The sequence below is a fragment of the Galeopterus variegatus genome, unplaced genomic scaffold (assembly GCF_000696425.1).
Source record: "Galeopterus variegatus unplaced genomic scaffold, G_variegatus-3.0.2 Scaffold4076, whole genome shotgun sequence".
In the NCBI taxonomy this organism is placed as follows: Eukaryota; Metazoa; Chordata; class Mammalia; order Dermoptera; family Cynocephalidae; genus Galeopterus; species Galeopterus variegatus.
Window position 1 is genome coordinate 270,191 of NW_007730187.1, and position 12,170 is coordinate 282,360.

Consider the following 12,170-nt stretch of genomic DNA (forward strand, 5'->3'; position numbering starts at 1 on the left):
CTACGACCTCTGGGACAAGAACACAGTCACAGAAACAGTCACCCCAAATTCGGCCGCAGTCTCACATACCACAGACTCTCACATTCTCGGTGTTACACACCCAAAATCTGTCACACAGCGACCCACAATCTTACTGCACTTATAGAGTCCGTAGCCCCCTTGGTGCGCAGGCACAAAGGGGTACAGCAACAGTCACACATAAACCGTACACGCAAGCGTTCAGTCACAGCCGCCCACGCGCGCAGCCTCACGATTCCTCACACACAGTAGCCCAGGAGTCACCCGAGTGCCCGGGGCCGCACACAGCCCTCCCCTGCACCGCACCGCTGTCGCGCAGGCGCAAAGTGGAGGGGGTCGTGGGGCCTTCTGGGAAATGTAGTTCAGCAAAGAAGGCCGCGACGCAAAGCGTCCTGGGGCTCGTGGTTCGAGGGCTTGAGGGGAACCGCTGAGTAGCTCGTTCACATACCGCAGAGCTCAGTGTCCTGCAAGCCCCAGTCCTCGCTCCATTCCGCCTCGCGGAGGGTTCTGGGAGGTGACGTCGCGGGTCTTGGTAGCGGGTCCGGTTTCCAGAGCTCGCGGCGCCCGGAGATGAGTTAGGCCCGGCCTCCGGCGACAGCGCGAGGTCAGGGCCGGGTTTGGGGTGGACGGGCAGGGACTGGGATGGGGACCGGGCGGACACCGCGGAGGCGACTGTATGTGTGAAGGAGTGTGTCAGTGTGTTACTGTGTATAACTGTGTGACAGGCTGCGGGTGTGACAAAATGAGATCTTGAGTGTCACCGTGTATAGGCGCGTGCGTGTGTGCTTGTGCGTGACCGTGACCGTCTGTGTCTAGGGTAAAACTGTTGTGAATACGTGTGCTGTGTGTAACAATCTCTGCAGGTATAACTGTGTTACTGTGTTGTGTTTGTGAGTGACTGGGGTGTGACATCGTGTGTGTGTGTGTATGTGCGAGTAATTATGTTTGACCAACTGTCTGCGGATACAATCGTGTTTGAATGTGTGTAACAGCAGGTGTAATTGTGTGACCATGATCATCTGCAGATATAATTTTGTATAAGTGATTGTGACAAGAGGTATGACCTTGTGTGTTATGCCAATGTGCATGTGATTGTATGACTTTCTCTCTGTTGGAGTAGTTGTGTATGACCATCTCTCTATCTTTGTGTTAATACAGTTATGTATGTATCTGCAGATATAATTTTGTATAAGTGATTGTGACAAGAGGTATGACCTTGTGTGTTATGCCAGTGTGCATGTGATTGTATGACTTTCTCTCTGTTGGAGTAGTTGTGTATGACCATCTCTCTATCTTTGTGTTAATACAGTTATGTATGTGTGTGAGTTTATGTGTGTGATTGTGTAACCATGTATATATGTTTGGGTGAAAATTTGCATGTGTATGTGAAATTGTGGGCTTAATTGTGTGGGATCCAGTTGATTGTGAGGAACAGAAAGATTAAAATTACTTGCCCAAATTCACACAGTTAATAAGTGACATAACCAGGACTTAAACCCAAGCAGTTTGGCTCTAGCATTCTTGCTTTTACTTCCTAAACTTTCCTGATCTTTCCCACATTGAGAGAATGAAAAATGTGAGTCCTGGGTTCTGAGGGTGTTGGAGAGGATTGGTCCTGGTCTTGGCCTAGGAACCTGCTGAACATGGAACTAAATCTGGTTCTGTTCCTTCAGCCCCTTGTGAGTTACAGGACCGGGTCTTAAGACATTGTAGTGAGACCATCCTCAAACTGGTTGCTTCTTGGGGAGAAAGAAAGCCCAGTCTTCTTCTTCTTAGGTTATTGAGTTTGAGAATTTAGCTTTGTCCTTTTCAGAACTTCCATGTTTGGTGCTGAGAGAGGCTGGATATATAGCTCTTTTTCAGATGTTCCAAATAAGCTAAGTTTTCGATTTTGACTTTTTCAGTTAATAAAGAAAAATGTTCTCATTTTATTTTCAAATGTGTGTGTAGAATGTAAGCAGGAATTTATTGCCATAAAGAATGTAGCAATTCTTTATGCCAGGTGTTCAATCTTGACAGTGAGGAAAGGTTCTGAGAGATGGATCAAAGGGGCAGCCAGGGGCCAGATCATAAACCACCTTGTTGGCCATAGGATAGACTTTAGATTTTGTTGAGTTCTGGCTATGTGTCTGGAGTTAAGTTTAGCATTGGCCTTTTTCTCAGATCCTGGAAAAGGTGAGACTGGCCCATGTAAGGAGGATGTGGGGACCATGAAGGAGCAGTAGTTCTATCTTTGTGTATCTCAGACCAGCAATATAGGGCTGGGATGTTACTTTTTTTCCCCTTAACTCTCCCTTCTCAGGATTTTGTTCTTCGCCAAAAGAGAAAATTGAAGGAAGGAGGAATGGCTGTTGGACTTTGTAAAGCCATGTCCCAGGTAAGTTAATGTTTTCAGAAATTTCATCTCATTTTTCAAGACTTTGGGACCGCAGGGAGAGTCACAAATAGCACAGTGAGCGCCATCTGCACTTTTCTTTCTCTACCTTTTGTTCATATAATCCTTCTACAAAAATCTTAATATCTTTTTACTCAGTTTGTGATGTATCAGAACTGGATTGATCAAACTTTGTTGAGTTGGAGATGAATTAAAGTGAAATAAGGGATAGAATATGATTATCGAGTGCCCTATTAAATAGGGAGGTTGAGGATGGCCTCTCTGAGGAAGTGACATTTAAGCAAAGCAAAACTTTAGTGAAACTAGGGAGTACATTTTGTGGAGATCTGGGGAAGGAATAGCAAGTACAAAATTACTATGGTGGGAGCATGTTTGGTGTGTTCCAGGATTAGCTATGAGCCAATGTCCTTGGAGGGAATTGAGCACTATGAGGTCAGAGAGGTAGCTGGGCGCCAAATTATGTAGGCCCTTGAAAGTCATGATCAGAAATTTGAATTTTGTTCTAAGTGGTAAAGGGAGCCATTGGAGTGTTTGTCATGTGATTTGACTTCTGTTTTAAAAGGAAAATTGATAGCAGGGGAGTAAGGGTGGTAGCAGGAAGTCCAGTCAGGAGACTATTGCAGTAATCCAGGTGGGAGGTGATAGCAGCTTGGACCATGGTGGTGGTATTGGAGCTGGTGAGGTTCTGGGTGTATATTGGTGATAGCAAATGGCATTTGATCAGAGATTGGTTGCAGAATGTGAGAGGAAGAAAGAAGTCAAGGATGATTAAAGATATTTGGCTGGGCAGCTGCATAAATGGTCATACCATTTACTGGGATGGAAAGATAGGGTGGTGTTGACATAAAAAGAAACTGAGGGCAAATATATATAGCAAGGGTTTATTGAGACAATATGAGGATTGGAACTAGGGAGACACATATTCAGGTCACCCTGAGAAATGTATTCCAAATAGGGCCATCAGAACTTAACATTTTATAATCACAAGAAGGGAGAAGGGTCAAAGGAGAGAGAGAGAAAGATAGCCCCACGTAGGTACTTCATCAGGTTTTCTGTTGGTTGTACCTAACATATAGACTTGGGATTGTTGCTAGGTTGCGCCCTACATGCAGGGATCTAGAGGAAGGGCAGTAAGAAGCATTCAAGGTTATTTTATGGCTTTTGGTGCTGTTAATTCTGCATCAAAGTAAAAATGGTCTTATGATAGCATTTTCCAGGACAGGTAAAAGTGATTACTGACTTATCCTAGTTCTCCTAAGGCATTATAATTTAGCTGACCTGGTCAGAGCAGGTTTTTTTGTTTATTAGTGGGGTGGGGTGGAATGAGAATCAATAATTGAGTTAATTGATATATTAAGTTTGAGAGACCTGTTGGCTATCCAAATGGAATGTTGATTATATATTTGGAGTTCAGGACTAGAGATGTGAATTTGGGAGTCAATCTGTTTGAAGCCATGAGACAGGATGAGATTATCTTGAGGGTAAGTTTGTAGTGAATGTAGATAGGAAAGAGGTGCAAGGACTAAGTTTAGGATATTCAACATTCAGAGGCAGAGAAGAAGAGAAGGAACCAGCAAAAGAGACTGAGAAAGACTGATGTAAAAGGAAAACCAGAAGCGTGTGAGTCCTGGAAGCCAAGAGTAGATAGTGTTTCAAGGAGGGCACGATCAACTGAGTTAAATTCTTCTGAGAGAGACTGAAGGAGATGAAGACTGAGAACTGACCATTGGATTTGGTAACATGAAAATTACTGATATTCTTGACAAGAGTTACTTTATAAAATGGTTGGGATGAAAGTATCATTGCAGGGGGTTCAAGAGAGAATGGCAGGTAAGAAGGTGGGAGTGGAGAGAGTGAGTCTAGACCTACAATAATGTAGCCATTAGCCATGTATGACTACTCTAAATTGAGATATGCTGTAAGTGTAAAAATACACACCAGAGTTTGAAGGTTCAGTACAAAGAAGAATGTAAGGTATCTCATTAATAATTTTTATGTCAACTATATGTTGAAATGATAACATTTTAGATATATTGGGTTAAATAAAACATTATTAAATTCACTTCACTTATTTATTACTTTTTAAATGTGACTCTTGGAAAATTTAAAATTGTATATGTGGTTCATGTATTTCTATTAATATCACTGGTCTAGACAACTCTTTGAAAGAGTTTTGTTATTAAGAGGAGTAGAGAAATGGGACAGTAGCTAGAGTAAGATCATGAAAGGGAATTCATTTACTTATCTGTGTATTTATAAGATGGAAGATATTGCATGTTTGTATGCTGATTGGAATTTTCTAATAAAGTGAAAAAAGTTGGTAATACAATGGAGAAAGGTGACAATATTCTTATATGGACAAGTGGAGGGATTGGTCTTAGATAGAAGCCTGGAGTTTTATCAATAGTAACTGAGGGAAGACAGGATAGATGAGTACAGAGACAGGTCAGTAAGTACATATGGTGGCAGGAGGATGGGAGGTTCAAAGTGAGAACAGTTGGTGGTGGTTTGAGAGAGAGACAGAAGGTATGAAATAGTTATCAGGAGACTGGGAGAGTGAATTTATTAGGGAAGTGTGGTAGAGTTGTCTTGCACTGCTTTTGAGGGATCTCTGGTCATATGCTAGAAGTATTTTGGGTCAACATGTTTATCATTCAGAGTTCCAGCAAAAAACTCAAAAGGGGACTATTTACAAGATATTATTAGGATATAGAGAAACTACAAAGGATAGTGCTGTACCCTGGGGCTCATAACAACAGAGCTCCCTTACAGTCTTAGGCCTGAATCCCAAGAGTAGAGAGCTGGGTAGAGAGGGCCCTTGATAGGCCCTGTGAACTTTGATGAAGGACAGAGACCACCCGGAGTGGTGCTTCAGGGTGGTAGCCAGGGAATAAATATTTTGCCTTACTTATCTCCCTCCCATCTCTTGCATTTAGCTGAACCCACTCAAAATGGAATGGGGCAAGGGAGTTTATTAATGCAGTCAACATAGGTCAGCCTCTCAAGACACAGAGAAGAGTAGAGGGGCACATGGAAATTGCACAACACTGTGTAGTTGTATAATTTTTTTCTTTAGACACATTCAGCCAAATTTCCACTATGTGGAATAGCCATATTTGATATTTTGCTACTTCTGATAAAAACTGAGAACATGGTCTACAAACTAGAACTCCATCATTTTTAAGCATTGAGGTCTCTTTCTTCATATGGATATATTATAGGAAACCACCATTTTTTCAGAGTGGCAAATATTTACTGAGTGTTTACAATGTGATCAGTTTTGTAGTAGACACCGTATATACATCAGCTTATAAAACGATAATCTTTACCTTGTGCAGCTGACAGTTCAGTGATATAGCCTAAACTCTATTTTCAGACATGTAAGTTTTTTCCAAGATTTTTTGTATAACATTCCAATGAAAATCTGTCTAAATCTCCTCACATAAACTGTACTTCATTATTTTTTCAGGATACATTCATGAAAGTCTCTCTTTACATATGGAGCCTAATTTCAGACCATACCCTTTGGTTAAAGCTCAATTCAAAACCTTCTTTCACTACTCTGCCCTGCCTGATATCCTAATCTGGAGAATATAAAGGAATTCTCTGTACTGGAATTTCTTTATACTTAGCATATGTAATGTACAAGTTAGCCTGTGCTCATATACTGTTTCATGTTATAAGCTAATTTTTTTCTTGTCTATATGTGTCTTTTTCACAAAGATGTAAAATTTTCAAGAGATGCATCTGTTTCTAATATTTCTCTTTCTCTAAAAGTATTTGAAAAATCCGGACATGTAATTGTTCTCCAAGAATTATTTTTCTTGGACCACTTAGAGATTTGAACTCTGGTAGAATTTGTCTTTTTTTGCTGGGACCATATGGGAGTCTGGGCAATTGGTGAACAATATATTATTATTATTATTTCAGGGGTTAGTGACCTTCAGAGATGTGGCTGTAGACTTTTCCCAAGAGGAGTGGGAATGGCTGGACCCATCTCAGAAGGATTTATACCGAGATGTCATGTTGGAGAACTACAGGAACTTGGTATGGCTTGGTAAGGATGTTTCTCCCCCATTATTTAAAATCTTCCCTCTGGGGTGCTTTTACTTCCTCCACTGGGAATATCTAGGGCATCTTGAAAGTGCTTAGTTGAATTTCTACTTCCCGCTCCCAGGAAATGATTGAAGTAGTTTCATAGAGTTGGAAATGAATAATTCCTTTTGCTGTGGAATGGTGGTTTGGAACAGCAACATCAGCATGACCTGAGAATTTGTTAAAATGCAAATTATGTATTCCCACTCTAGACCTACAAAATCAGAAACTCTGAGAATGGACCCAGTATTCTGGATTTTAGTAAGCCCTCCAAATGATCCCGATGCCCATTAAAGTTTGAGAGCTACTGTAGTTTCTGATTCTGTAGGTCTGGGGTGGGACCTGATAATTTGCATTTCTAATTAGTTCCTAGGTGATGGCTGCAGCTGCTCTAGCACTTTGAGAACCTCTGCTATGGAAGAAGCTTCATCTTCCTCATCCTGTGTACAAGTATCATGTATTCTCTGGTCCTTCCTCTAATGTCCTTTCCTGCCTGATGACCAAAGAGTGGGTCTGTGTCCTGGAACAGCTGTAGCGTGTTGATTTGTCTATCTGTCTGTCTCTTGCTCTGATTTTTCTTCCCCTGTAAACAGGACTCTCCATTTCTAAGCCCAACATGATTTCCTTATTGGAGCAAGGGAAGGAACCTTGGATGGTGGAGAGAGAGATGTCACATAGTCAATGTGCAGGTGAGTGCCAGGTAACCAGGCATGGAGGGCCGTTGTAAGGTGCCTGCCTAAGTGTTCATGAGGAGGTTGCCCTGGGCTTCAGGTGCGAACTGAAATGTCTTTAGTATGCACTGTGCTAGAAACCTCCCCTATACCTTTGGACTTTTTCTCCCTTATTTCTATCAAATTATAATCTCTAGTCTTCTATCTGTACCCTAATCTCAGTCCTTCCCAGCTCTTCTTTCCCCTTCATAGTCAGAATTGTATACATTTCTGGATTTCTTTTTTAGACTTTTTATTTTTATCAACATTATTATCAAGGACATGCATGGACATTGTTTAAAGAATCAAGTAGTTTTACAAGGCTTTTTCCCTTAAAAAAGGAATTCTTTTGCTTTGCTCCCTAATTTCCCTCTAGCTAGAGGGATCCATTTTCTTTTCTTTTGTAGCTTCTTTTGGTGTGTCCTTTACATCTCTGAAAATATATGTATGTTGCTATTTCTTGATTGTTTTTTCACATTTAGTCCTTATCCAATGTCTTCTTAGTAATAATAGGATTTAGCACCTTCTTATCCTGAATCCAAACATGTGTGCATACACACAAACACACACATTTCTCATCCCCCTATCTTATCAATATCATAATTTTGATTGAATCACTATTCAGTGTTTATATTATTATGGCTATTTAGCGCTAGTCTTAGTCGTGCTTTGCATATACCAAAATTACTTTTTCTGTACAACTTTTTATATTTTCTTTGGAGTTAATAATTATCTAGGGGTTTTGTTTGTCTGTTTGTTTTCATGCTTAGTTTTCTATATACATATCCCTAATTTAATTCCCAACTCCTCATCAGTTTTCTAAATCTCTGAAGATGCTCAGACACATTAGGTAATCTATTGATTTCATTGTCTCAGAGAAATCTCTACCAGAGTCTTCAGATATGCTTTACTTTGGATAAATGGCCCATTACATTTGTTTGCCCTCAGTTTGGGTTTCTCTGATATTTTCTCATGATTAGATTGAGGTAACACATTTTTGAAAAGAATGGCACAGAAATAATGTTGTGTCCTTCGCAGTGCATCACACCAAATGATTCATAATGTTGATATGTGTTATCAATGACACAATTTTATTGATTATACATATTCGTGCAGCACACAGTTGATCATCAGCACCTGTGCCCAAGATGTGGTGAGCAGATCAATACTATCAGCATGCCCCCCACCTCAAATTGCAATTATTCCCTGTGTCCCCCACCCAACATCTCCCCAATCCCAATCCCCCTCTCCCCCAACCCCTGGGAACCCTAGATCTGTTCTCTTCCTCTGCAAGTCCAACACACCACTGTGGTCTTTCTTTCCTTCCTTCTTTCTCTTAGCTCCCACTTACGAGTGAGGACATGTATTTTTCCCTCTGTGCCAGGTTTATTTCACTTAACATAATTTTCTCCAAGCTCATCCATGTTGCTGCAAATGGCAGAATTTCATTAATTTTTATGGCTGAGTAGTATACTACTGTGCATATATACCACATTTTCCTTATTCAGTCATTGGTAGATGGACATTTAGGTTGGTTCCATATCTTGGCTACTGTAAATAGAGCTGCAATAAATATGTGAGTGCAGGTACCCCTTCAACATGATGATTTCCATTCCTTTGGGTATATACCCAGCCATGGGATTGCTGGATCATATGGCAGTTCTATCTGTAGTCATTTGAGAAACCTCCATACTGTTTTCCATAGTGGCTGTACTAATTTACAGTCTCACCAACAGTACAAAAGAGTTCCCTTTTCCTCACATCCTTGCCAGCATTTTTTATTCTCAGTGTTTTTGATAATAGCCAGTCTAACAGGGGTGAGACGATATCTCAATGTGATTTTAATTTGCATTTCCCTTATGATTAGTAATGTTGAGCATTTTTTAAAGTACTTTTTGGCCATTTGTATGTCTTCCTTCAAAAAGTGTGTTCAGCTCCATTTTTTAATTGGGTTATTTTGGTTTTTTACTGTGTAGTTATTTGAGTTTCTTGTATATTCTGGATGTTAATCCCTTGTTGGATATATAGTTTGCAAATATTTCCTCCCATACTGTAGGTTGTCTTTTCACTCTGTTGTTTCCTTTGCTGTGCAGAAGCTTTTTAGTGTGTTGTAGTCCCATTTATTTATTTTTTCTTTTGTTGCTTGTGCTTTTGGGGTCTTATTCATAAAGTCTTTGCCCAGTCCTACTTCCTGAAGTGTTTCCCCTGTGTTTTCCTCTAGGAGTTTTATAGTTTCAGATCTTATACTTAAGTCTTTAATCCATTTTGAGTTAATTTTGGTATATAGCAAGAGGTGCAGGTCTAGTTTCATTCTTCCACATGTGGATGTCCAGTTTTCCCAGCACCATTTATTGAAGAGGCAGTCTTTTCCCCAATGTATGTTCTTGTTGCCTCTGTTGAAGATCTGTTGTCTATAAGTATGTGGATTAATTTCTGCGTTCTTTATTCTGTTCCACTGGTCCAAGTGTCTGTTTTTATGTCAGTACCTTGCTGTTTTGGTTACTGTAGCTTTGTAGTGTAATTTGAAATCAGGCAGTTTTATACCTGTGGCTTTATTTATTTTTTTGCTCAGGATTGCTTTGGCTATTCAGGATCTTTTGTTGTTCCATATAAATTTTAGGATTGTTTTTTCTATTTCTGTGAAGAGTGTCATTGGTATTTTCATTGGGATTACATTGAATCTGCTTTTCTATTTCTTTTTTTTTTTTTTTTTCCTTTTTTTTGTCTTTTTTCGTGTCCGGCAACGGATCGCAACCCTCAGTGTCACGCCCGTACCGGATCGGGACCGGCAACGGGATCACAATCCTCGGCACTGCGCCCGCACCTCGCTCAGCCAGTGAGCGGGAACTGGTCTGTATGTGGGATCCGAACCCTCGGCGGGAGCGCCGCCATGCTCCCAAGCGGCGCACTGTAGCAGTGCGCCACCGGGCCGGCACCATGCTTTTCTATTTCTATGAAGAATATTATTGGTGTTTTCATTGGGATTACATTGAATCTGTATGTAATTTTTGGTAGTATGGGCATTTTCACAATGTTAATTCTTCCAATCTGAGAGCATGGAATGTCTTTCCATCTTTGTGTGTCTTTAATTTCTTTCAGTAGTGATTTGTAATTCTCTTTGTAGAAATATTTCACCTCTTTGGTTAAATTGAATCCTAGGTATTTTTTTTTTTTTTTTGGTGACTATTGTAAATGGGCTTACTTTTGTGAATTCTTTTTCTGCTAGTTTGTTATTGGAGAATGAAAATGCTACTGATTTTTAGATGTTGATTTTGTATCCTGCAATATTACTGGAATTGTTAATCAGCTCTAAGGTTTTTTTGTTAGAGTCTTTAGGTTTTTCTCTGTGTAGGATAGTGTCACTGCAAACAGGGACAGTTTGGCTTAATCATTTTTAATCTGGATGCCCGTTATTTCTTTCTCTTGCCTGATAGCTCTTGCTAGGACTTTTAACACTATGTTAATTAGGAGTGGTGATAGTGGGCATCCTTGTCTTGTTCCATTTCTTAAGGGAAAAGCTTTGAGCTTCTCCCCATTCAGGATGATGTTGGCAGTGAGTTTGTCATATATGGCTTTTATTGTATTGAGATGCTTTCCTTCTATACCTAATTTGTGGTGAGCTTTTATCATGAAGGGATGTTAAATTTTGTCCAATGCTTTTTCTGCATTTGTTGAGATAGTCATATGGTTTTTGTTCTTGATTTTGTTGTTGTGGTGGATCACATTTATTGACTTGCATATGTTGAACCATCCTTGTCTCTCTGAGATGAATACCACTTGATCGTGGTATATAATTTTTTTGATGTATTGCTGTATTCTGATTGTTGTATTTTGTTGAGGATTTTTGTGTCTATGTTCATCAAAGATATGGCCTGTAGTTTTCTTTTTTTGTTGTATCTTTGTCTGGTTTTGGTATCAAGGTGATGCTTGTGTCATAGAATGAGTTTGAGAGAGTGGCCTCTGTTTCAATTTTTTGGAATAGTTTGAAGAGAATTGGTATTACTTCCTATTTAAAGGTTTGGTAGAATTCAGCAGTAAGGCCATCTGTTCCTGGGCTTTTGTTTGTTGGGTAACTTCTGACTACTCCTTCAATCTTGTTGCTTGTTATTGGTCTGTTCAGGTTTTCTTTTTCTTCTTGGTTCAGTCTTGGTACTTTCTGTGTGTCCAGAAATTTATCCATTTCCTCCAGGTTTTCAAATTTGTTGGCATTTAGTTGTTTATGATAGTTTCTGATGATTCTTTTGTATTTCTGTGGTATTGGTTGTAATGACTCCCTTTTCATTTCTGATTTTTATTTCTGTCTTCTTTTTTTTGTTAACCTAGCTAATGGTTTGACTATTTTGTTTATCCTCTCAAAATACCAACTTTTTGTTTCATTGATCTATTGTATTGTTTTTTGGATCTATATTTCATTTAGTTCTGCTCTGATATTAATTATTTCTTGCTGTCTGCTAATTTTAGGATTGGCTTATTTTTATTTTCTAATCTTTGAGGTAGCTTTAGGTTGTTTGTTTGAAATCTTTCTATTTTTTTGTAGTAGGCATTTATTGCAAAAAACCTCCTTCTTAAGACTACTTTTGGAGTATCCCACAGGTTTTGATATGATGTATCTTTATTTTTGTTGGTTTCAAGAAACTTTTTGATTTCCTGTTTAATTTCTTCTTGGAACCATAGGTCATTCAGGAGCCTGTTGTTTAATTTCCATGTATTTGTATATTGTCTTGAGTTTTGCTTGTTATTAATTTCTAGTTTTAATCTATTGTAGTCTGAAAATATGCTTGAGATGATTTGGTTTTTTAAAATTTGTTGAAACTTGATTTGTGACCTAATATGTGGTCTATCCTGGAGAATGTTCCATGTGCTGATGAGGAGAATGTATATTCTATTGTTGTTGACAAAATGTTCTGTAGATATCTACCAAGTCCAGTTAGTCAAAAGTGTAGTTTAAATCC

At 39.3% G+C, this 12,170-nt stretch overlaps 1 protein-coding gene across 2 annotated transcripts in view; it reads left to right on the forward strand.

Annotated features, from left to right (window-relative positions):
- Positions 1–554: 554 nt before the first annotated feature.
- The window catches only part of LOC103602266 (zinc finger protein 527), a 26,078-nt gene continuing 14,462 nt past the window's right edge, over positions 555–12,170 (forward strand). Inside the window, exons 1-4 of one of the 2 annotated variants that reach the window (XM_008586682.1) lie at positions 555–622; positions 2,321–2,395; positions 6,344–6,470; positions 7,102–7,197. In XM_008586682.1, the coding sequence (XP_008584904.1) occupies positions 2,363–2,395; positions 6,344–6,470; positions 7,102–7,197 (256 nt within the window). In that variant the 5' untranslated portion in view covers positions 555–622; positions 2,321–2,362. Of the gene's footprint in view, positions 623–1,715; positions 2,396–6,343; positions 6,471–7,101; positions 7,198–12,170 lie in introns of those variants that run through there. The other variant, XM_008586681.1, reaches the window with a different exon arrangement.